Source organism: Rhea pennata, chromosome 5 (genome assembly GCF_028389875.1).
Source record: "Rhea pennata isolate bPtePen1 chromosome 5, bPtePen1.pri, whole genome shotgun sequence".
NCBI lineage: Eukaryota > Metazoa > Chordata > Aves > Rheiformes > Rheidae > Rhea > Rhea pennata.
In genome coordinates, this window is record NC_084667.1 from 13,254,556 (window position 1) to 13,280,480 (window position 25,925).

Here is a 25,925-nt window from a genome sequence, read left to right on the forward strand (position 1 = left end):
TGAAGATGCTCACATGCAAAATGCCAAATGCTGCCTCACTCATTCTTGATTGACATAGAAGGAAGTAGGAGGTGGTCACTGAAGACGGGGAACTCCAGAGGCACAAAGGGGTCCGCAGCCGGCAGCCGGCGATGAAGGCATCATCGCAACAGCTGCAGGCATGCTTCCCTCGTACGCGTGCCTGGGCGCCCCGGCTCAGCGCCGGGGGAGGAGGCGACGGCTGGTTGGACCCCCGGCAGCAGAGGGGGAAGTCGCTCTAACGTAGCTGTGCAGAGCGGTGGGGCTGCGCGAGGAGAAAACAGTGCTTCACATGCTTCCCAGGTGCAGCTTGGCTTTCCCCTTTATGGGAGTTGCCTTCCTTGTGCCGCTCTGTGACACTGTATTTGGCTGGATCCCAGCTTAAACCCTGGACCCCAGTTTTTCTTTTATTTTGATTTTTCTGCCCTGCAGGTCTGTCTTTTAATTAGGTAAAATCAAAATTGTATGCATGAACTCTGCTTCCCTGCCACTCCTGAAAACTTACAATTTAGACCTCAACTGAGCTGCTAAAAAGCTAATGAGTAATAAAAAAATTCATCTGCATGTTTTCTACATGCTAAGGGGTCAAATTTTGCTACAACACAAATGTTGGTGTAGGTTACAAGTCAGGATTTTAATTCCCTCCTGCTTTAACTCTACTGAGGTCAAAGAAGGTTAAAGCAAGAAGAACCAGGCTTGGCATGGGCAAGGAACATAAACTGGGTAATCCTGTAATCTACACCAACCTGGGATGCTATATGTGCATCCCAGCCTCTTTCTAAATAATGGAATACCCTTTTCTGCACTTCACCTCACAGCAGGATCTGACTATGCTATGCCCTTCATTCTGGACTCCTTCTTGATTAATATAACATAACAGAAACATAAACCTTTTCTAATCAATATACTTAAAGACTCTAGGAAAGCACTATACAGATAAGAGGATTCTCCTAGGCTGTTAAATGTATGTTATTTACATACATTTAGAGTGAACATATACACTCTTTACATACAGAGTGAACTGATACTATGGAGGGGGAAGCTATGGATTTTGAAGAAAGCCACATTTACCCAGCACAATCACAGAAAGCAAAAGGGAAGGAAAATACTGCCCAGATCCCATGCACATCTGAAGGAGCTCACTAACCACGCAAATTGAGGGGTGAATGACTAATGTTTCTAGGCTATTTATTTCATCTCTAAAGTGTACGTCCATCCTGCAGAGCATGGACCTCTAATACAGATCTCTGTGCCACTGCCAAATGTGCTGGGCAAAGCTAACCACTTGGCTCCTGGAAGCACCTGGCACCACACCAGAAGTGACCCACGCAGCCAGCTAGCCAGAAGCAGGGCTAATGAGCCCGGTGCCCAGTCCAGGGCTTGTTCCGATTTTGCGCCCAGTCAAGAAGCATTAGCACCGGGGTCCCAGCAAGGTGCAAACATGTCCTCTGGGGCTCAGTCCCTGAAGGGGGAAGGGCCACTCATCTTTCAGATGCAAGTTTCCACTGGTTCTGACTCCATAACAAGCTGAGGTGAGCGAATAGTTTCCCTAAGGGAGTATGGAGAGCTGTAAAGCTGTTTTTTTTTCATAGGCTAAACAAGCCAGAGATTTTGCAGCATTAGTCTGAATCCTATTACTATTGAAATCAATAGCAAAGCTCTTACAGAGTCTGAGAAACAGAATCAGATCCATTCTCTTCCTCAAAACTTGCATCATTCAGCTTTATCACAGTGTGGCAAGCAAATGGTTTTACCAACAGGGAAGGTAACAGAAATCTAACATTTCTTTGATATTCCCATTTACAGCTGATGGGAAAAGGAGCCTCTCAGAATCTGCCCACACTTCAAAAACCGCAGCCACATGTATTCTTACATATTGATGCAGCTTATCTTATCTAGGCATGGACTTTTGTACTAAGTTACATCGTCTTTATCAATATTTTGAATTAGATAATGTGGTTTGATCAATCCAACTTAGGAACTCATCTTTCTTTGTAGTTTAATCCTCAGTCTCTGAATCCCAGCCACATTGCCCCTCTGGGGCAGGCAGCTTTCCTGTAAGCAGTCTGGACACATGATTAAACAGAGATGTGTCAAGAGATTCGTTCACACCAGGTGACTCTGTGCTGGGGCTGAGGGGACTTCAGATGAAATCTTCCCAAGCCAGGTCCAGGTCGTGCCACCTATTTAATAGCATTCCACAAGGCATCTGTTTCCCCACTTCCAGTACAGTCATATATTGTAGGAGACATGGTTTCTGAAGCAAAATTTTGCAGGAAGGATGTTGGTCCCTTTTACAAAGCTAAAGCTCCAGAATCAGCATTCATGTATCATCCCTGAGATTGAATCTCCTACCGCTGTGCCACTGGCTGAATTCTCCTGAGTAGCCTCCCAATTACCTCATGAAACATAATTTTCCAAACCTGATTTTCACCATTATTTGCTATCAGATGGAATCTTCTAAAGTAGTCTCACTTGTCATTCTGGCTTTATCAACACTAAGGCTAACCACAATTTAAGCAAAAGACCAACTTCTTTCTGGGAAAGCAGAGTAAATTTTGCTCCTGTAATCCAGGACTGCATATAAAATGTGAAAGCTGATGTGTGAAAACAGTAGAAACAGCCTGGATTTCTCTGAAATCCTGCAGGGCTGAGAGTAAAAAAAACATAGGTCTGAGTTGTGAGCTAAGTGATACCAGAGCTGCCACAAGAGTAACAGTCAACCCAAAAGACAGCATCTTGTGCTAAGAGTCTTGTTTCACCACAGGAACACTTCAAAAAGGTGTTGAAAAAAGGATGCCCAGAAAGGTGGCTCAGTGTGCTGCAAGGTTTTGAAGCCCAGCACTGTGCTGTAGACACAGATTTGTTTTATTTCACTGCACATACGGAGGAAAGATGAGACAAGAAGGATCCAGAGGTTAATTCCTTACAAAAGGAGAAGACAAAAAAATCAGGAAACCTGGGAGACTGCCAGCATGATGGAGAAAAGCACCACACTCTTCACTATCTTCACAAGCAAAGAATGTGGTTTTGTTTTTGGTTTCTCTTTGCTTAACTAGCTTGAAGCAAACACCGTCTTTGCTAGCACTCTGCATCTAATATGCCACTACTGAGTCAATACTGGTTTTTGTCACAGAATGGGTTGGCAAGACACCCATCTCAGATCTATTCTAATCTCTCTGAATTATCTGAGCACATCAGCTGGTAAAGTAAAACTACCTAATGTGATTTGTTCAGATGATCAAACTACTCTGAAAAACTGCCTTACAGAAACCAAAGGGTGAAAAAGCATAAATAGACCGTAAGATGAAGTTTGACATTGTAGATGTTACATTTATGTAAGGGGGAAAAGCAACAAACAGACGTAAGGGGTCAGCTCCTCACATAGTAAAAGAATAAACAACTAAGTGCTCCAATGCTCAAAGCAGGTGCGACACTGATATAAAAGGGATAAGCAGTAAGGTAGCAATATCTGCAGATGATGCAAAATTTTTCAGTTAAAAAGCTCTATTAGATATTTATACAGATAAGAAAAACAACCATATTTACACTGGAGAGGCTATTATGTGTTGTCCGGGCCTTGAGCAGCCTGCAGACAGAAATTTGTTTTTGGATCACCACAGGGATCTTCCTGAGCAGAGATATTTTTCCTCTCATAGTGGTGCTGTGAGTGCCAAACAGAAAGAGCAATAGGATGAATTTCCTGCAGAGTTCTGGCACTCACAGAGACCTTTCTATAGATACACAGTCCCAAGCATGCCTCACACAACCACGCAGACCAGTATTGGCTATCGCAGCCAACAGACCAGGCCATTTCCCTCTACATCCCTCTAGTCAGGGCCAAGCAGACACTCCCTTGATTGATGGTGACTGCTTTTTATAGACATGTGCATGCAACAACCAAGCCAATAATTCAAATCAGCCATATAGTATTGCCCCCTGCCCACCCATCCTTATCCTAGTTGGTATCTTCTTCAGTTATGTGTCTGTCAGAAGCCACTAAAGCCACAGTTAGCAGCATAGGTCCCCTCTGAAAAAGCACAAGGGATTTTTAAGAATACAGGCTCTAGACCAAGACCTGATTCTAAAATAAACTGTCCAGTTATTGCCCTGGGATGGTTTGAAAACACACATCTACTCACGTGATCACTCACCCTTGTTGTCAGCTCTGCCTTCCTCTATGAAGAAGGGACACCACACTTAGCCATGGGCACATTTCATCAGTGCTCCCAACTTTTACCCTTAAGAGAATGCTCTGCAAAGCAAAGTCTTCGGGCAAGGGTAGACCCCTGGCAAGAACCTACAGTAGTGCAAGCCAGATTGAGATAGACTGGCTGACTCTGCATGACCCTGACAGGACATTTCTTCAAAACATGACTTGCCAGTCAGCTGAGGCGAGCAACACACTCTTGCTCCCAAAGGAGCAGGAGGAAATGTTTTGAAGACAATATGAAGATGAGCCTGAAAACATCAGATACTCTTACAGCAGTATAGGCACAGACTCAGTGCAAGAGAGCTAAGTGGGGAACAAGAAGAAGATGAGGACACACAGTCAAGAGAGAACCATGTCCTTTGTGGTGCTAGGAACAAATATATGGGCAACTGAAATCCAGAGAGACTGCCTCATCAACAGCAATCTGGCCTAGAGCGCCAGGAGCTGTGATTTGCCCTAGCCTTGTGAGTTCTGTGGAGGCCCATTCATCACCATAACAATAAGACCAACAGAACTTATTGCTAAGGATGTTAGTGGCTGTGTTGTTTTTAACCCCTTCTCATTCTGTGGCTGTTGGTACAATGGCAGAGTGCATGCAGCGTCACCATGAGCCTGTTTGCGCAGACGTGGCCAGTCTGACCTCAATGCTTGTAGGAACATGTCTGGTCCAGTATCAGCATCAACAAGAAAATCTTTATCTGCTTTTCTTTACACAAGTGCACATAATACTGCCTGCACGGCAGTGTGGGTGTACGTGAGAGCTGACACAAGCCCCAGGTCTCCTTGTTTCAGCCAGGATCCATCAGCTTGCACGTGCACCTCCATCAGGGGCAGCCCTGTAAAGCTGCTGGCTACCGTGTCTGCTGTCTACAGATCCCAAAGCGCTGTATCTAGAAGTATCATCATGTTGCTCCTTGTTCTCCATCCCTGGCACAAAACAAGTTCCTGGGCAATGTTGTAGTAGGCATGCACTACAGAACGGAAATCTTTCCAGAGGCCCTACAACTCATGTCGTGACTGTGCCACCTTTTGCCAAATGTTAGAACATTTACAAATATGTTTTAACTCCCTTCTTCAGTTTTTAAAAGCACAGTGCTCTCACTCTGACTTTTCTCTAATGAGGCCAGCAAGTCCTCTGTATCTTTCACTCTTCATGATTTTTTATCTTATTTCCCTTCCTACTGGTAAGCAGACTCTGATGAAGAATTTCCCCTTACTACTGGTGAAAGAAAGGGTTGACTTCCAGGCTTTTTTGTGAAGACCATTTAGTCTAACTTGGATCTCCTCTTTGTCTGTTACACTGACTTCAATTTATGTTGGTGTAAATGAGGCAAGCCCAATAACAACTGCAAACTGGTGTAATTGTCCAAATAACAATGAGGACAGAGCAATTGTACAGACTGAACCATCTTAACTAGCTATCTAGATTTGTTCAAATGTGTTTGTTCAGCTGGATGCACCTGGCATATATAGGAACATGGAATGCAGGATGTAACAAAAAAACAACCCAATCCTGGCTCTGTATCCTGAAGCACACATTTTTAAGAAAGGATTCAGGGCTCACAGAGACCGCAATTGGGCAGAAACTTCAGTGTGATGCTATAGACTGATAAATGTATAAACAGGAGAGTGAGTAACAAGTAGGTGATTTTCCTTCTGTGTTTGGCATTGGTGAGATGGAGGTGGGAGCCCTTGGTCAGAAAAGTGCAGAGAAGACACCCCAGGGTGATTCAAGAGCTGAAGAAAATACTCTGCAGTCACAGACTGAAAGGGCTTAATCTCCCCAAAAGAAAATTGAGTGTAATATGTATATAGTATGTAGGTACCTACACAAGAGAAAGTGTGAGACACCATGCAGCTCTTTATCCTAACAGGAAAAAGTACAAGAAGAACCAGTGGCTATAAGCTGAAGCCAGACAACTTCCTTCTAGAATGCCAGCGACTTTACCTCGGAGGGCAATTAACTGCTGGAAAATACCCTCATGGGATATGGCAGGCTGGTCACCTCTTCTGATCATGAGTCAACGACTTACTAGAAGCCTGACTTTGGTGAAACTCAAGGGCCTGTACCCAACACGCAGTGAAATCTAATGTCCCTCATTGCTTACAGATCGCATGAGAGGATCTAATGGCTTAAATTATGAACTCATTTTGGCTTTAAACTTAACAAACCCATGGATGCAATGTGACATTGTCAAGCTAATGCAAGCTGTGTCTATCCCAAATGTCCTGGAGAACTGCGCATGGGAGCTAGGATGGGCTAGAGAATATTGCTGTGTGCATGAGATAAGAGACAGAAGACAAGGGAAAGCTGTGTGATACCCAGGCAACCACCAGATGCTCTCACCACCTGCAGTAGTACACGGGAATGAAAATAAGCCCTTGGGTACACACATCTGAATTTATTGTGTATCAGACACTTAGAAGGTGGCACTCCTTTCTGTTAAGTGTTCATGTTTAAATACTGTCCCTCCTGGGCCACCCCAAAGCTGATGAAGCCAATGGCAAGACTCAGCAGCTAAGAAAGAGGACACAACAAGGACAAAGCTACATATAGGCAAGGCATGACTATAAGTCAGTGTTTCTCCCCAATATGATCCTGATCTGCTAAGGGATCCTCAGCTTCACTGTATCTAACCTGAAATTAGGATATTAGCAGTGCTCCACACCCTCTGGATGAGAGGCTGTAATTATTTATGACACAACAGTGGGTTTTTTAGATGAAAGACCTTGAGAACCATTTATAAAAATATAACCAAAACAAGTTAGCTCACATCTTCCCTCTTTTCCGGAGGCTTTTCATCGCACCTCAGAGGAACCCAATTGCACCAATTCAATGCCACTGGCAGGCAACAACAGAGGAAAGGACAGTAGGGTGTAGGAAGAGCTTCAGAGGCAGCCATGCATTATGCCCTTTCCTTGTCTATCACATTCCCTGAGGTCCTGGCAAAGGAGAAGGACAGGGGAGAACAGCAAAGATGTGCTCAGAAAGAAAACAAACCTAAACAAAGAAACCCAAACAAAATAATACAGCCTCTAAGGCTCAAGCATTGCATAAAAGGAGGATCAGAAGAAAGCTAGGCTCTAAAAGGCAGAGATGACACCGAAACAGGGTGAGAGCGAGAATACAGGAGAGCAGAGAACAAAAGTCGATCTGTCTACAGGAGGAGGAGAAAAGGAAGGAGGGGAAATAGGAGAAAAAGGGTTATATTTTTAGAGTTGGGGTTTGGAGACTTGATTCTTTTTTTTTTTTTTTTTTTTTTTTTTTTTTCCGTTTGTTTTCATAAAGGATCTCACACCTGATATTCCTCGTTCCATCCATTTCGGTTCACCAAGGGCAATGAAGAAATTCTCCTGCCTTTCGTATTCCTCCTCATCTACTATTTTAACCCTTACGGTCTTCCTGTAGGGACAACAAGAGAGACAACCGTGTACAGCGGGTTGGCCAGTTGAAGGAGACGCAGTAGCAGCAGCACCACACGCTTCTCGCATGCAGCCCGTTCCCCACTGCCTGGGGCGGTGTGCCGTTGGCCTGCTCGTTTGACATGGCGCATCGGTCGCAGCTGGTCTTTGGGGAGCGGGAGGGTGTTAGGGGGAGATGGGGCTGGCGAGGGGGGTGAGGAAGGGAGTGGAGAGGAAGGGAAAGAGAGTTCGGTCCTTGCTGATGGTTAGTGGGAGGTGACTTCTGCAGCACGTTTTTTTCAGTGTCACATGGTAATAGAAAGGGTATCGGCTGACTGGAAATCACCAGGAGCCACCCTGGGATACCCAGTGCATTTTAGCTGAAAGGTCAATTGCTTCTGCTACCCTCACAATTAGTAATAAATCTGTAGGGACTCTGGGCTCAGAGACTGAGAAGAAGAGAGAGAGATGCATACTCACAGACATGCTCCCCAGTGGGGGTGAGTCAGGTCTTTGCAGTCAGGCTATAGCTCTGTTAGCTTCAAAGGATGCTGATATTTCTAATTTCCATTTTTAAAACAGCATATCATTGCTTCTACTCTTTGATACTGTCTGCCTCTTCTCCCTGACCTGAATGTTCCCTGACCGAGGGATTCAGCTTTCTGTGAGAGCAGACAGCTTTGCTGGGAGCTTGCAGAAGACAATGGTACTAAAATACCTCAGAGACTTGAATGAAAACAGCCTTGACACTAGAGCAGGGCTGTCTCCTTCTCCCTGCTGCCAGGTTTCCAGGCTACATCTAGCACCTCTGCAATGCATACAACTATTATGAGCCCCCAAACAAATCGAAGGTGGAGTGTCAGCTGCTTCCCTGCCATGATAAGTCACTTCCAGAGCTGCCCAGCAACAACTGGACTGGAGGGTTCACAGCCTTTACCCAGCCCTTTTGAGAATTTATTAGGGGCTCTTTCTCTGCCAGGCCTTGATTCCTGTGATTTGCTAATATTAGACTATCAGGACACTGCATAGGAATAGGGCAGGGCAATGCTCTCCTGAGATGCTGGATGCATTTCTAGCCAGCGTCTTCTCACTGATGCTACAAGACTTGCTTGAGCAGGCTCAGTCCTTTCTATGAATGGGAATGATGCAAGGTCCCTCTTTGAGCCATTGCAAAAATATTCATGACTAGGAATGTACTATCCTTCTCTGTCTCCTTCCCTTGTCCCCTTTTCCAGGCCCCTCCAACACATTTCCCATCCCGCTCATGCTCCATAGGTACCATGTGACACAGGTGTGTGTGCACAGCAGTGTTTTGGATAGAGCAGTTGGAAACAAAAAGAAATCAGAGGAAAAGGAGAAGAGGAGGAAGGGCAAGAAAGAAGAGAGGAAAGAAGAATGTTAACGTTAGTCTGCAGGGCTAGTACTACACCTTTCTGTAAACTCATATCCACCATGCGTGGGCTCATCAGCTCAATGAAGAAATTCTTGTTTTTTTCATACTCCTCATCATCAATTACCTTGATGTGAATTGTTTTGCTGTGGATGGAAAAATAATAATTGTCATAAAGGGGAGAAGAGAATAGCAAAGCAGAAGTGGAGGAAGGCAAGGAATTGCATGGGAATATTAGATAGTCAAAGTTTTCTCACTCACTGAGCAAGCTTAACATGGCCCTTGAGAAAGGCTAAAACCCACTACTGCCAGTTACGGTGGCCTATCTTCTATTTAACCAGAAGGCCTGAAGACAGGACACACTGTGCAAAATATGGTTGAATACAAATAGCTCTGGTCCAAACTGGCAAGGGAATTTAGATTTGCAACAAAATCAGTACAACCACTCACAGCACAGTGTCCACACAACGAAATCTGACTGGCACACAGAGAAGCACACTCTGCTCACACTGCTGCTCGCTCTGTACACACAGGCATAAAAACACATGCACAAGTACACACCACACAGGCACCAAGCTATTAGCTCCATGTTGGGAACATTAGCCTTTCAGAGAGACACTAAGTGACCACATGGGAAGATAGTGCAACCTTTAGCTCTGAGCTCTTCATGTTAAAGTGAGCCATAGGTGAGGCTAGTCAAGCAGCAGCCTGAGGGAAAACCTGCCTCTGCAGCTGACTCTGAGTAGTGCTGGTTGCTGGACTAGCTGGGTGGAAAATCCTATGTCCTTCCATAGGAAAATTTCTTATGAGTTCCAGGAGCATTTTGTGGGAAAAGAATGAAAGAGCTTGTCATGAAGTGGTTTCTTTCACAGCAATAAATATCCTAAACAGAGGTCACTGTTCCTTGGTTCTCGCTCTTACACACATGCACACAGAAACACAACAACCTAAACAACTTGATGGCTTTGCCAACTATGCTGTCTCCCTTTCAGATAGGGTTGCACTGACTGATTGTCTCAGGCTGCAAATTAAATCTGCACTCTGCTTGCTATCTTATCAGTTGAAAGGCTTGATAAAATCACATCCCTCACTCATGACAGAATGGATTGGTGCTTTCACTCTGGGATGATCTCACACCCTCTTAAATGTAAAATTGTCTGTATCTGCACTGATGATCACATATAATTATATGCTCATATATATGTGTACATTCTGAAAGGGCATGAATCTGTTATTTTGGGGCTGCTAGACTTCCAATCAGCCATGACCCCAAACTGGACCTGCATTTTTTAAAAAGAAAACGTCAGTTCCACAGAAAGTGCATTTCCATTACCCCAAAACAACTGCTTCTGAGAACCAGGCCAGCTGCTCATCTCACCAGGGAATGACTTCCCTATCCAACAGCTTAGTATTCACACATGCATCTCCCTCGTAACCCTCCTGCAATGACCACTGCAAGTTCCTTGTCCATTCTCAACATTTGGATCAGTTCCCTGATGCATTTTGTATCTATAACTTGTCTTGGTTGTATATAGAAAGGAGGAGAAAAACAGGTCTGGAGATCACAGAACCTGAGCAAAGTAGCCCCAGTCTTCAAATCACCATATGTGCCTTAGTTTCCCTGTAAGTGAGCTAGTGTGCTAACGTGCTCACAGGGTTGTCAGGCACATGTGGATCTTTATGGCTGTCAAACATATCAAACCTACTGATGGGAAGTGCTGTAGTGCCTAAGAAACAGCATTACACTATTCTACCCTTTGTCTTGTTGGGAAAAGGACTGATGCACTACAACAGTAGTGTACATCAACAAGCATACCTAGTCCCAAAGTGAGCGGGCTTTAGAAATCTTTCTCATACATACTGTTGGTTGGGAACTTGAGTTCCTCCTTTCACCAGGATGGTGAGAATGATTTCCTTCACCCCCATGAGAAGCTGAACTAGTCCAGGCTGCCTGGAGAGGTACTGCTTAGTGCTCTTTCAGTACGGGGCTGGAGTTGCTGAGCACTCTGCTGAATTCAAGAAGTGCTGAGCACTGACTATAAACAACAAGTTTAGTCTCAAAACTTAGTCAGTGGCTAATTTGTCACTGATCATCCCAGAAATCCTCAGGGAAGGATTAAATACAAGGGCTTCAGCCCACTCTCTCAGTGCCTTAGCCCATACATTAGTGACCAAAAACTGCGCACGGCCTTACTGTTTTGAATATCAGGCACTAAATGATACCCAATACCTTTGATCCCACAGCACTTCATAGACTAAGCACTGTTGTCCCAAATCCTGGGGATGTTGTGACCCCAGCTCCTGCCAGCATAGGAGGTGATTAGAGGTGACCAGAGGCCCAACCATGTCTGAGAGCAGAAAGGGATTTAGAAAACTTTAGCTTTCAGGCTGTCACCCCTTGGAGCCAGGCCTGGACGAATGCAGTAGCACTGACCTACGCTTACTAGCTAACACCTAAGCAACTGCACCGCTTAAGGGCAGCTGACGAAAACAGCATTCAAAAATTGTGTAATGTTTGAGGAAGGCTTTTTGAACCCCTGAAAATCACCATTTCATGACACGAAATGGGGAAGAGAAGACTGAGGGGGGATCTTATCAATGTGTACAAGTACCTGAAGGGAGGGTGTCAAGGGGATGGGGACCAACTCTTTTCAGTTGTCCCATGTGACAGGACAAGAGGCAACGGGCAGAAACTGAAGCACAGGCAGTTCCGCCTGAACATGAGGGGGAATTTCTTCACTGTGAGAGTGATGGAGCACTGGAACAGGTTGCCAGAGAGGTTGTGGAGTCTCCTTCTCTGGAGATCTTCATGGCCCATCTGGATGCAGCCCTGTCTGCCACGCTCTAGGTGACCCTGCTGAGCAGGGGAGTGGGACTAGATGATCTCCAGAGGTCCCTTCCAACCTTACTGATTCTATGATACATCTGATTTATAGTTTGGATCTCTTTCTTGCTCTTGCTACAAAAGAGAAGGTGGGACTTTTGAAAGTAGCCAGTGTGTCCTAAACTCCAGCTGCTTTTGAAAATCCCATTCACAAATAGTACTGCTTATATTTTTGAACTATTGGCAACTTCTGCTCTTTTTAACTTTTGACTTTTCATGACTTTAAGCTGCTAATTTTCCTCTCAGCTCATTTTTCAGAATGAAAATATGTAGAGTAAGGAAGAAACAACAACAAGGAAGAAATCAGTGTTTCACTTAAAAAAAAATACAACTTTTTTTTTCCCCCCAAAAAGGGGGTCTTCAGAGGGAACATGTTATTCAGTATCTGCAACAGGATGCAGATCCTGTTTCCTGGAGGCGGATTTAGGTATCGTGACAAAGCCATTCCAGAGCTTTAAGCAACATGTGTAATGAACGCACATTTCTTGAGTCTGTCTTTCTTACAGCAACTATTTTTCATTGAGGTGGCTCTCCCATTTCCGTGAATGTGCATACTGAAGTGGAGAAGAAATACCCATTTAATGAGAAGCGTACGCAGAAGATGATCTCCATGGCTGCGTGTGGAAAGCCTGATTTTACAAAATCCACTCAACTGCACAACGAATACTCAAAACTGTGGACTCAAGGAAGTAATGACTCACTGCGTGCACATTTTGTTAAGTGCACAGTGGTCTATACAGCCTACTAAGTAGTTCCACAGGGGTGAGATTTCTTTATAGTCATCTTTTTTTAATTAAAAAAAAAAGTCAAGAAAGAAAACTCAGTGGATTTCAGTAGAGAAGATGCACTTTAAAATGTTGGCATTACAAAAGGAAGATCCTTGAGGTCTGGAAACAGTGTAGTTTTCTTAGAGCACAGGGAAACTTCAACTCTGCCCATTGCTCTGCCCGAGGCTGGAGTCCCCAGGCCCTGCCTCACCTCCCCAGGTGAACCTGGGTCACTTCTCCCACCTTTGAGGTGGCACCGCCTCATGCTTGGGGCCAAACAGATCCACATGCTAATTCTTGAATACTGCTGACATGAAAAGAGAAGAAATTTCTTGTCTCATTTGTGGGCAGACTAAAAATAGTATGCAAGAAGGTATTTTGAAAGCTGTCCAAACACAGGGGCAAAAGTAAAATAACACGAATTTTGGATTTCTGATTCTACGTGTGTTTTTTTTTCCACTGAATCTTCTTTAAAATATGCTGGTGTATGATATGCCCTTGTACATGCCTTTTGCAACCAGATATGTCCATATTACACATGCTGTCCGCACTGACCAGAGCACAAGTAGGGGCTACAAACAAGTATAAGATGTTCCCTGCCTGAATGGCTGTTGTTTCACTCTTGGCAACTGGCCCCCTGACTCTCAGGAACATGATGCAGAAAGTGAACAGAAGTTATCTGAGAGCAAACAGAGTTTTCTGCAAACTTTTGAGTCCTCCGCTTGCTATGTGGCTATATCTTAGATCTTACTTGTTTTGGAAGGACACAGAAAGGTAGGGCCATATATTAATACCCAGAAATAAACCCAAGCAATGTGGCACTGCCTCCAATGTCTCCAAAGTTTTTTTTCTTTGGGCATATGTGCATTCTAGTTAGCTCTCTGCTGATCGCTGCCTGGCATCGCTGCCGAGGCTGCCAGCCCTCCAGGCCAGCTTCCTTGCCCTAATTCTCTGCTGCATGGGAGCGATAGGAAAACACCTCACATACACTCAGTCTGGCTGTGCAACTGCCTTTATCTCCCTAGCACAGCACAATCCTGCGTAATGCACCACAAAGCATGGTCTCTTCTAAACAAAAATTCAAGCCCAGCTCTCTGATGATCCCACTTTTTCCACTGGTTTCTACAAGGGAAAGTCCAACTGCAAGACTCTGTTCATGCCTGAAAAGCCCTCTTCCAGCACCCAAGCTCAATCAACTGTTCCTGATGCATGCACAGAGGATCACAGGGTCCTCAATCCCGGCTGCATGTGAATGGATAACACACTTTCCCCCTACTGCCTGCACCTAGATCCAAGTCACTCTGCAGTAAAATAAAAATTTGTCATCCTGCTCACTGAAATGCAGCAAAAAGTTTAACACTAATGTAAAGGTGAGGGCCACTCGGTGCCTCAAATGGAATGACTGGATGAACCAGAGTCCCCAAGATAAAATTGACCTACAAAAAGCGCCTCAGCAGGAGTCTCGAGGGGCTGCGCCAGGTCATGGGGGCATGAACACGAGCCCCTCCTCCTGAGCTTGCCTCAAGGAGAGGGAAATAAAACTTTGCTGGAAAAAGAACTAACTTTTGGCTATACTTGGGAAAGCTGAGGGAAATAAGAAAAACAAAATTTTCAGATTTCTTTTCTCTCTTAAGAGAAACAGATTTTCAAAGTTTTGCCCCAAGGTTAAAATCTCACTCGAAGGCAGAAACACTGCCTTCAGGATAGCTGGTAAAAATCTCTGTACAGGTGTAACCAACAGCGCAAAATCTCTGAATTCCTACATTAGCTCAGCTCTATTACAAACTAGATTGGTAGTGCACACTCAAGCCTCACATTGTTCTTCAACAAAAGGGTCTTTGAATTTGGTTACAAATCCATTAAAACAATATTTTCCCTCTTATTATAAATTGTAGTGAGAAAAGGAACTTTAACCTGGCTCTTAAACAAAAGATGACGGGCAAATTTGTTATTGCAAAGAAAATCTCTGTTTTCAAGACTTGTGCAACACGTTGCCCTCCTGAACATGACAGTGGGACACTTCTTCATGCCGAGCCCTCTGTGAGACCACTTAGCACCTGCAAGGGGACCAGCTGATCCAAGAACGGGCCGATGCACTCACAGCCTCCCCCCGTAAGGCTGCACATCTCTGTTCAGGGCTCACCCTTCCTGACGGCAAAGGGAACACTATCTGGCGGATGCTTTTTCTTGGCATTTCAAGAGAGCAAAGCATAAGGCTGATTAATGGAGGGAGAGTAGAACAAAGTCAACACATTAACATTAACAAGCACGTGCACAGGGTCAGCTAGTGCCATCGGGTGACAGGCCCATGTGCCTGTTTGCCATCCACAGGAGATAATACCATGAGCTGCAGGGACCTTGACCCTACAAATTGCAATACCTAGGACCAAACCTAAGCAGAGGACACAGAGACTCCATAATATACGTAGATCAGGCCAAAGTCACCTTCACCAGCTAATCTTCAAACATCAAAGCTGAATGTGGCCTGTGCAGACAAAGGCAGACTCATACCCCTTACCCAATCTGTTTTAGGCCCAGAAGAGGATGAGCTGCATCAGGACAGAGATATACTTGACCTACACAGCTTTGCTGAGAGCCCATGTTCATTTTCACAGCACCTCAGTCTACATGGCTTTGGGGACTCAAGCTCACAGCCTGGAGATGTGGGCTGTGTGACAGGGATCCTCTGGTTACACAGGCACCCTGGCACCATGCTCAGCTACCCAGCACAGCCTGGATGGCTCCAGCCAAGCTCACAGTATCTGCCTAATATTATTCCAGTCCCAGTGAGTTTCCAAACTTTACTGTACAAGGGAAAAAGGAGAGAGGCAGAAATGAAAGAAGAAATAGTAGTTTCCAGGGACTGTTCAGTGACATTGTGAGGTGGGTGACTGCTAACACAGCAAGTACTGCATAGCATGGAATATTTAACCTTTTGCTATTATTTTGCAGCAGCAGGAAGAAAGCACCTCCAGTCCTAGGGCTGCCCAGTAGACTTCAAGCAATGGGGTGCTGGGCTCAGCTCGCTTCCTTGTGGGGAAGTGCCCTTATCTCAGCTGGCTTGCTGCTTTGGTGACTGTCACTGTGGAAAGGTCAGCGATGATGAAGGACATACTGGTGCCTGTCAGGCCAGCGAGATAGTTCCTCTCAGCTTAGTGGAGCTGGGTCAGCATTGCCTGTTACCAAGCTCTGCAACTTCTGCAACTATTGAGAGCATTTTGCTCCTCTCTAGCGCTACAAAAGCAATTGTAACTACAGCTACATCCTAATCTGCCGTAAATCGTCTTGAGGCCAAAACACAGATTGCTCCCTTGTAACACTGCCCTCATATCTCACCTGCAGCCACACTGATAGCTACCTCCTATAAACGCTTGGAGAGCAGAGGAGATGGATGGGGAGAAGGACTGGAGCGTAACACCACTCTGGGAAGACATCACGTTAATGTGAGAGATGTGACAGGAGGACACCGAGAGGCAGAGAGCGAGCGTGAGCAGGAGGCTTGGGAACATTTTGCTGCAAGAACATCGTGACAGTTTCCTGAAATTAGCCGAGGCAGACACTGGCATGAGAGGGTCTTGCAGCACAACAGGCCTGACAGGAGCATTCCCCCTAACGGAAAGCGTAAGGTCTGAGGCACACCTTGCTAAGCCAGGCAGCTTTCACTCCCCAACAGCTGATGTCTCTGCATCAAGGAAAGGAGGACACTTTCCATCCTTCTTCTTTCTCTGACAGCTTCCTCACGGCCAAGACATGCCTCAGGCAGTTCGAAAGCTGAGAACAACGAAGGCCATCCAAAACCCTGTTCTGGCAATCAAGTGCCTTCATTAAATGCCAACAGTAGCTGGAAAGGAGGAGTCACTCTGCAAACAAAATCAAACCCCAAATCTCCACAACTAGTACCAACCTGCAGTTTAATTCAATCTCAGCATGTACATGGGTTGATTTGTGGAAAAAGCTCTTTAATTCAGGCCTCTGTAGCCTTTTCAAGAGGCTGAACAATGCGTTTAGTTTGGAAAAACATAGGTATCTTATCCTTTTCCACGTGCATCTAGGAGTCCGACTGGGCCTGGAAGGGACACTCACCAGAAGTACTGAAAAACAGATTTTCCTAGCCTGACAGGGAGCCTCCTCAGTCTTCCATGAGATCCGTTTGTGTGAGATTCCCTGCCCAGATTAGTTAAGTGGACCCATTTTCACATTTTCCATAAGCTCCACGTGGAGAGCCCAGGCTCACTGAGCTGCCAGGCAGTTTGCAGACACTAGAGTAGAAAGAGGTCTTCCAACAGCAGAAGTATACAGCTGTGGCAGCTTCTGAAACTGCTAGGAAATAACGCTTAGAGGGCTGCTGGGGTTTCTTCCTGCTCTGGAGGCAGTCTTACTGTATTAGACAAGGAGATCTACCTCCAGAAAAAAACAAAGAGCAAACCCTTCAACTTCTGATTCAAAATCATAGGGGACTGTAGCTGTGACTACAGATGTACCTCTGCGTTTAATTGGGAAGGACAAGGATAACTGAAGGACTATGATACAGCAGGACAAGATGATATCTATAGTTCCCAGGGATTACACATGCATACAGAAGTCAGAATAGCTGCTCTGTCTTGTTTTCTCTGGCGACTATGCACGCTATCACCAATAGCCTTCAGATGGTGCAAGTCCAGGCTCTCCTTTAGACACATACTTAAAAATAATCACTGTTTTTAAAAGTTAGGGATGGAAAAACTTCTCTGGGGAACAACATTAATAAGAAGATTTCCCTGAGTAAGCACCAGAAGATGAAATGAATAGACATTGATCTTTTCCTAAAGGACTTAATGCACATGACGTTGCTAAATTCCCCATCTGGGAAGTACAGAGGATAATCTATAAAATCATTTTATTTGACAACATGTCCTCTTCCAACACATAAGGCAACAACTGAATGGTTATTTGATTAATGTGCTAGAAAACATCAAGTATTTCTCTGTGTGGAGACTCTCATTTGCAGGAATTATTGCAGTGGAGGTTAAGAGGATGTGTCTGCATGACTTTGGAATGTAAAATAAGGCTCAGCTCTAAAAACAACGTAAGTCAGGAAATGTCACATAGAGTATACCACTGAAACAGGCAGGGTTGTGCAAGGGCAGGATTTACAGTCCCTGGTGGGTAGCTGTTAGCCAGGATGGAAAGCAGCCAGGACAGCAAGGTAAACATCTGTGGGACAATGAGAAGTACCAGGAGATCTTTAGTAACTCATTAACGTGAATCTTTAGTCCACACACATCAGGTCAACCCATAGCATTCTCAACACATCTCAATATACCTAAATTCTCATCTGATTTGCAGCAGGTACAGGCCCTACAGTATGAATTTCAAAATGTGTGGTGCCACTCTTGCTCTTCTCCAGAGCCCTGCATGTGATTGCTGGCATTTGGCTAGGTTTTCAACAAGGAAATATATGGACAGGACATATTTTGTCTGCCAGAAGATCTCATTGAGAAATCATGTTGCAGCAATGCTGCCCATATAAGATGTCAAAATCTGAGACAAACCAGAGGGGATTAAATAACGCTCTGTACAGTGGGGAGCTGGCTTTGTCTAGATCATTGGGAGGCAGACATTTAACAGAGCAATCCAACAGCACTGGCAGACAAGGTGCCCTGCTGTGAGGCACATGGTCATGTGGAGTAGCACAACAAGTAACCAAGGCTGTGACGAGCAGAGCCATTTTGAAGCAAAGTGCTATGCTACCATGTAGCAAAGGAGGAGAGAAGTGTTCGAGGAGGAAAAGTACTACATTCAAAAGCAGATTCCTAAAACTTGCCAAGAAGATGATGAGGGATCTTCATTTCAATGGGGAATCATGGTAATTTACAGACCCATCCAGAGTAAGGACCCAACCAGGATAGACAGGATATACACTGGGCTTCAGATTCTGACCATGAAAAGAGATTTTTGGCTCCCATGTAAACTGTAACTCCCATGTAACTGTAAAGAGGGAAACAGTTTTTGAAGCATGCTGCTGCAGTCACCAGTGATAGTCACAGTTTGTTCTAACAGCCAGGTCAGAATTTAAGGTGCCTTCAAGGTCAGAGCAGATCTTGGTACCAGTTACCTAAGCAGATGCCAACAGGATAGACAAACTGTCAGGATAGAGTTTCAGGCAGATCGTTGATGTACAAGTTGCTGATGTATGCGTTACAAAAGAACCAGAGCTAGTACAGAAGCTGGAGACAAGCCACTGTGGGCTGATTTCCAGAAATTGGCTGTGTCATTCATTAGGACCTTGGAAGAGCAGCTATGTAAGGGACATCCCGCTCTGTGCAACAAGCACAGGGGGAACAGACTGGACAGTTTCAGACCAGTCTGCTGTGAAGTCACACACAGCAGTCTAATAATAAATGTATTTTTTTTTTTTAATCTTTTAACTTCAGGATGGCCTATGGGATAACTAGATGATCATTATCATAGGGCTGTCTGTGGTGTTAATCATTATATGACCTCTGTATTTCTCCAGGCAAGCCTGAGGCCATGCAAGCAACCACTTGATACTTCTGTGCTTCAGTTTCTGTATCTATGTAGTGGCTTTGATCCCTATTTCTCACAGGAGCCTGTGTAGGGGACAGTCATTACTTGCAAAACATTTGAGCTGCTCATTTGGAAGATGCTACAATTTAAAAGCAGGGTGAGGGGAGGGAGCAGAGCGTGTTTTGGGTAGTAGTGGAAGTGGTACCAATACCAGCTTACTATTTCATGTAATTTGGCTCTGATTTGAAGGGAGTTTTGCATTTCTGTCAGGCATCTCCTCTTCCTTGCTAAAGCTCATTTTTGCCACTGCGGAACCAAAAAGCTTCAAGAAACAAGGCTGGAAGTGACAGCTAGCACTGAGCTAGTTCACCCTTGACTCTGGGCAGAACCAGCCCCACCAAGCTACTCCTGACTGGCAGTTGCAAGTTGTTGTTTAAAAAACGTTTAATAGTGGAGACTTTTATAGGCTATCTTTACTTGCCCTGGACACTCTTCCCCAATGTGTCATCTCTTTACACTTAGAAAGTCCTAATGTCTGACTTGACTCATAAGGTATGAACTTCCTTGGTAAGGGAAGGGGAAGAATCCTTCGGCACTGTTTCTTGGCACAAATAGCAAAGGCGGCGCCATGTCCCCTGCTGTCTGTCCCCTACACAGGGAGGGAGCAAACAAGGTGGCACAAAGAGCACTGGAGAGAGAAATTTTCTCAGCGTTTGCAGCTGGGACCTACACAGGTGACAAAATCCTGCTGCTCTCCTTCACTACACACACACATAGCCCAGTGGGCTCTTCCGCTCTGTTCACCACGAGGGCCAACATCTGTCTTTGCCACAGGGGATCACAGGATGGAAAATATACGCTGACAGAGATGCTTACTTTCCCAGCTGTCCCCAAAGCAGATGTATCAGGAGACAGAAACCAGGCAGCCTGGTCTGAAATCCGGGTTTCCATCCTTCCCTATCCTCCTGGTACCATGTGGGACTTTGCCTGGGACCAGTGGGAAGCCAGGGGCTTTGGCTGGCTAGCTATTGGCTGTGCAGACACTGTTGATGTTGCATCATGTCTTGATAAGAGATAAAGAAGGAAACATTGACACAAAAAAGTGATTTCCCTTTGTGTATGCCCCATGTAATCTTAGCTAATTAGTAAATTGGCTCATGTCTCAATTACAGCTATTGAAAATGCTTTAGTCACTGACATATGATAATTAAAGGGACATAGCCAAGACTAAAGCCATATTTCGTTTTTTATTTGTATTACAAAACTTTAAAATGTTACCAGTAAGAGATTTATAGTGATAGCTGGTAAAAAAAATGAATTTAGATAAAAATCTGCCTAAGTGTTACCCCTCCTGCAGCCTAGAATGGGAAAATTAAAGTGGTCATTTTGTGCTTGTGGTCAGTCTCACTTTTCAGTTCTGATTTCTTTCTTGCCACAGCAATGCATTCCTCACTTTTCACTGCCATGCAAAAAGACACAAAATACTGTCAAATTCACGTGATCGAATTTCATGCCTACTTTGCAAAGGTGCAAATAACTGTACAAGCAATGAGAAATCAGAGTTGCTAAGTTACTAGACAGGCAGGTGAGCCTGTTAAGCACTGTCATTCCTTGCTAAAAATCCTTAAGTACTTGATAAGGTACATGTGTCAGCCACAGGAATTGACACTGGAACTATTAAACAGCTAGTGTTACAAACACCTCTGAAGCCATGGAGGAGCCAGAAAAGGCATGCTGGGAGGCACAACAAAATGCTCTGGGAGCTTCCTTAACACAGTCAGCCCTGTCAGGTAAGCAGATTTCCAAAATACTCCATTTATACTTCACTTTGTTCAAACATGATAGAATTCTCTAATACAGAGGGTTCTTTCTTCAGAAGAGATGCCATGATTTGGATTAAGAATTTCTGCAAAGAAGGGAAGAATATGGTTTTTTTAAAAGCCCTTTCTCCATATTGCTGATTGGCTGAGTTGAGATATTTGAGTTGGGCTACATGAGCTTAATAGCCCACCTCTACAGGCTTTTTTCCCCCTCTATTCAGATTAATAAAGCTATTTTTAATATTAAATAATTTCAGGTCTGGCTATAATCTTTGTTCAAATTCCTCTCTTAAAAAGGGAATCCAGGTTGATTTGTGTGACACATTCTAGACTGTCAGTTCTGAAGACTTAAGTTCTGTATGTAGAAACACAAACCAGCCCTGGCATGGCCTGCTGCAGGTCAGCTTGTTGTGGCTGGCCCACGGAGATTTGCTGCTCAAGGGCCAAAGATGGAACAGTCTTTGTGACCTGTGGAGATACGTACTGAGGTTTGTACAACAAATGCATGTCCGGCAGAGGTAAGAACTCAACTTGGCCACTCCATCAAATATCAGTTCTGGTGGGTGTCAGCCTGGTGTAGGTGTAATGCAGTGCTAAGTGCCTAGGTGTGAACAGTTCCCTCCTTACTACATTAAGTTAGTTCCTGAAGACCAACCTCTCTGAGAAGATGTTGTATCCTTTCTTCCTTAAAACGAAACTCTAAAAAGAGCAAAACCTGAGTCACAACCCCACTGTAGTCACACAGCACAGAATTTAAGAACAAGTATGACATGGAGAAAGAAGGAAGTAGGAAAATTGATTCCCTATTGAAGACCTTTCAAATTTTCTGCTGCCAACTTAGTCCAATGTATCAACAAGAGCCTCTAATGTCCAAACCCATCATGGATGTTGATAGCCAGATGAAGTACTGGAGGCATTTTTGTTTGCTGTGAAGAATGGCTACAAAACCTGATAGAGTGAAGGCATGGGAATGCCCCAGACAGGAGAGGGTAGGCAGAACTGCATCAAGATGTCATGAGATGTCCTGGGCAAACACAAAACAAGCATTCAGCTGAAAATGACCTCAGTTTCACCAAATCACTCCTGAATCTCATTTGCAAGACATTCTTTACTGACTAGTATTAGCAGTCTAGTGCTTCAAGCTGTCACCCCTGGTTTTAGACTTTTAGCTGAAGGCGTGGAGATTTGGAAGCTATATTTAGATGTCTTCTCTATTCTTTAGCAACACAGTGTTGCCATGGAGATGCTGGCACAGCTGAGAAGGTGGGGATGAAGGGGGAGAGGAAGTTGAAGAATGAGAAGTGCCAGGTTCAAAACAACAGTCACCAGGCTGGGAAGTCTTTAAATTCTTTGTAGGACAAAAATTGCAGAAACTTGCTAGCTGAAATGATCCCTCTGGCACTGCCAGATTGTTACCTGCCGTGTACTGTTTAGTGGTTTGTCAAGGCAGACTTTAAGAGATTAAACAACCAGCCTTTGGCCACTTCACTTTTGGGAGAATGTTCCCCCACTGACTAGGGCTCGCTGCCTGCCTAAAGTGTGCTCTGAGCACAGCTCCCTGCTCCAGTACATCACCTCCACAAGCACTAATAACCAGCTATGTTCTCAGGACCTCCTCTCTCATCATAGCTCTAGAGGGCTGCATGTTACTGCTGCTGGCTGCTGCCTAGCTGAGCTCTACCCTAACTTCTTTAATTGCTCCAGAATACAGATTCTCTGAACTCCCAAAAGATTTGTAAAATCCTTTTGCTACGAGGAGCCCAGAAATATAATGCCATGGCTTCAATGGCATGTGACATCTCACTGGAGATACACTACCCACTGCTGCATGAGTTCCAAAACAAGCCCTCTGTGAGCTCCACCCAAGTCTCCTAGCTCTTCCATGCCTGCTCTGATGAATTCAAGCTCATATTGATTCTGTCTCAGCTGTTCATGTGGGAAAAAGAGGCAAGAAAATTGATTTATCAAAGCTCTCTAATAGAAGGACAATCTCATGTAGTATGTCTCTGTTCAGCACACTTGGGAACTGAAGACTAGAAAGCAGGAAGGCCAAAATCTTGTGAAAATGCCTCTAGCTAATTCTCAGAACATTGATGACAGAGTGGGTCAGTCTTAACCGGCTTTGACCAAAATAAGGTGCCTATGGACAGGGACTCCAGGTGTTCATATGTACACAAATTTCAATGAAGAAAAAGGAAAGGAAGTGAGCAAGAAAAAGATGGCCATAGTGACCTCCTCTGTGGCTGTCAATGGTCTTGGCTGGCTCCTGCCATTGCTGAGACAGTTTTGTCGCTGCCAAGACAGAGCTGGCCCAAGGCTCGCAAGCAGGGGAGGCAGCCTGCATGCTGGTGCTCCAGGAGCGAGTCAGGCAGCAGGTCACTTGAGACAGGAAACGAGGCTGACGGCTGTGGAGACCTGAGCTTGCCAATCCTTCTGCCTTTGGAGCCAGGCTGTGATGGGAGCTAGGGGGGCTACCACTGGGAGGGATTACATGCTCTTGACCTCTTGCCATGACATATCCACTTCCCCTTTGCTGGCAACAGACACAGACGGGGTTTCTGTGATCAGACTTGCAGCTCTGAGCAGAGATTGCACATAATCCCTACTCTTTCCAGTATAGACAACATAGGTAAAGGCCAAGGGCTCCTCTTAAGGTGGCTATTCCCAGGACTCTGTGCTCTAAGCTTACTTATACCTGGAATTTTGTTTGACAAGAGAGGTCAGAATAGTCACCCCAGTCTGCAGCATTGGTGCCAGCATATCTTAACTCTTCCATGCCTGCCTACACCTCTTCCCTGGATCCTGCACGTAACAGCATCCCCAGAGTTCAGAGCTCAAAGCACATTAGACACGGCAATGAGTAAACAAATTCTGACTGGCTTTACAGGTCATGAAGATAGACAGGCACCAGGTATGATACACGAGTGGTAAAACTTGTGGTTTTGCAAACACAGTTCTTTGCTGAAAGAAAACTACACAATTTTGTCAGTTACAGGTCAGCTCACATCACACACTGCAGGCTGTGAAGAGGCCCCTGGGTGAGGAACAAATGGGTGTCCAGCAAACAGTCTTGACAACTAGAAGAATCCTTCACACTTTGCAGCTTGGAAATAGAAACTTGCCTCTCCCATCATAAGCTGCGGGTGCTACAGGAAAAGCTCTCTGCACACCAGCCTCGCAAGTCCCTCTTTTCTCTCCCTCCCCCTGCTTTTCTCACATACACATACACATGATGCTTTCAACTCAGCAGGGCAGTGTTCAGCCCAGCCGTTTGAGTTGCACTACATTCAATGGAGCAGTAAGGCAGCAATCTGTAGGAAATTAATGAGCTGCAACCAACACTGTTCAGCTGCCAGTCTGAAATGAGTCTCTTCTGCAAACTACAGACAGAATTATTATATATTAACAAAACGAACAGGAGCTGGATCAAGGGTGCTTGGGCTCTGGTCACAGGCTTCCTGTGACCAAGATAAGGTACATCACACCAAATTGCCAAGGCAACAAAGTTGCATACCCAACCATTTACACAGAGCCAAAATATTGCATCATAACTCCTTCTTCATCCAAAGCACCGTGCATTCAACCAGGGTCACCATTTTCTTACTTCCATTCTGCAGCACTGAAAATAGGGTAGAAGATACTCAGTTACATTGTTTCATTTCACTCCTGGGGATTGTTTTCATTCTGTGTCTTACCTAATATAAAACACTGAAAAACAACATGGCCATTTGTTAGCTTCCTAGAGCTAGTGCCTTGGACAGAGTTCCCAGGAGGAGGCCAGGCCTGCTGTGTTTGCAGCCGTGGGTCAGCATAGCTGGCTGTGGGGCTATAGAGCAAGAGTCTGTGCTTCCAGGATCCAGAATCAGTGTGGACTTTTGACCTTAAACGAGCCACCTCATTGTTCATAAACTAAACAAAAACTAGCTCATCAGAGTCAACTTTTCAGCAAAGATGACTGTTTCAGAAGGATTAAATTTAGCAGCAAGGCACTGTTCAAGCCTTGCCTAATTTCACAGATGACCCTGCTTCAACTTCCAAACTGAAAAATGCTAGGCGTCTTCTCTGCTTCACCACAGCTAGTCCCCTCACAGCACAATCCCACATCAATGAGTCCTGCATGCAGGCACGAGCTCTGCAAGAAGCCAGATCAAAGAGACCAAAGAAAATAGAGCCTGCACAACCCTCACCCAGCCAAATAGGACTCCTTTAATCAGTGTAGTAATCTATCATCTTATTCCTATAATTTCCACCATAACACTTATTCCCATTTCAGCCTTCACATGTGGACCCTGCTCTGCAGAAAATGCTTTTGGCAAGCATTTCTGACCAATCTACATCACAGATGATTTGGACTTCTCTCCTGGCATCCCTGGCTGAAGAGATGAGTCTCCTCCTACCTTCTCTGCCTCGTGGCAAAAGTTAGCGCCAAGACCCTTCACCCTTCTTAAGAACTTGTCCTGCCCTCATTTAAACATGCTCAACTATTTTTCCCCCATCTCACTGTCCAAACCCTCCCGTTACAACTCCCTCAGCTCATCAGACCTTGATAAGTGATGCTGCTCTGTCTTCTCCCTTTCAAGTTTTGATAGCATCACTGGACAACTGTTTGACTTAAACTATAAGTAAGTTCTGTCCTGACAAAGCCCAACCAGATTCCTGATAAAGTTCATTTTATCCAACTTCCACTGAATTTTTGGTTTGCAGGTTAATCTCACACCTTTCTCACCATCTAGTTAGAACCATAACCTGATAATGAAAAGTAACAGTTCTTCCAACTCCAAACTCTTTCACCCAACTTGACAGTAGGTTTACACTTCCAGTTCATTTCACACAGGACATCAGTCAGCTATCAGATAACAAATAATCACACCTCATGTTATCCTGTAACAGATTCAACTGAAGCCTGAATTACTGTTACTCTGAA

General features: G+C 44.8%; 1 protein-coding gene across 10 annotated transcripts in view; it reads right to left on the bottom strand.

Moving 5' to 3' along the window:
• The window catches only part of SLC8A3 (solute carrier family 8 member A3), a 110,870-nt gene that overhangs the window by 18,465 nt on the left and 66,480 nt on the right, over positions 1 to 25,925 (bottom strand). For 4 of the 10 annotated variants that reach the window (XM_062576839.1, XM_062576835.1, XM_062576841.1 and 1 more), the window contains exon 2: positions 7,531 to 7,634. In XM_062576839.1, coding sequence (XP_062432823.1) covers positions 7,531 to 7,634 — 104 coding nt within the window. Of the gene's footprint in view, positions 1 to 3,870; positions 3,892 to 7,528; positions 7,635 to 9,060; positions 9,170 to 25,925 lie in introns of all 10 variants that reach the window. The other 6 variants (XM_062576845.1, XM_062576836.1, XM_062576844.1 and 3 more) reach the window with 4 other exon arrangements.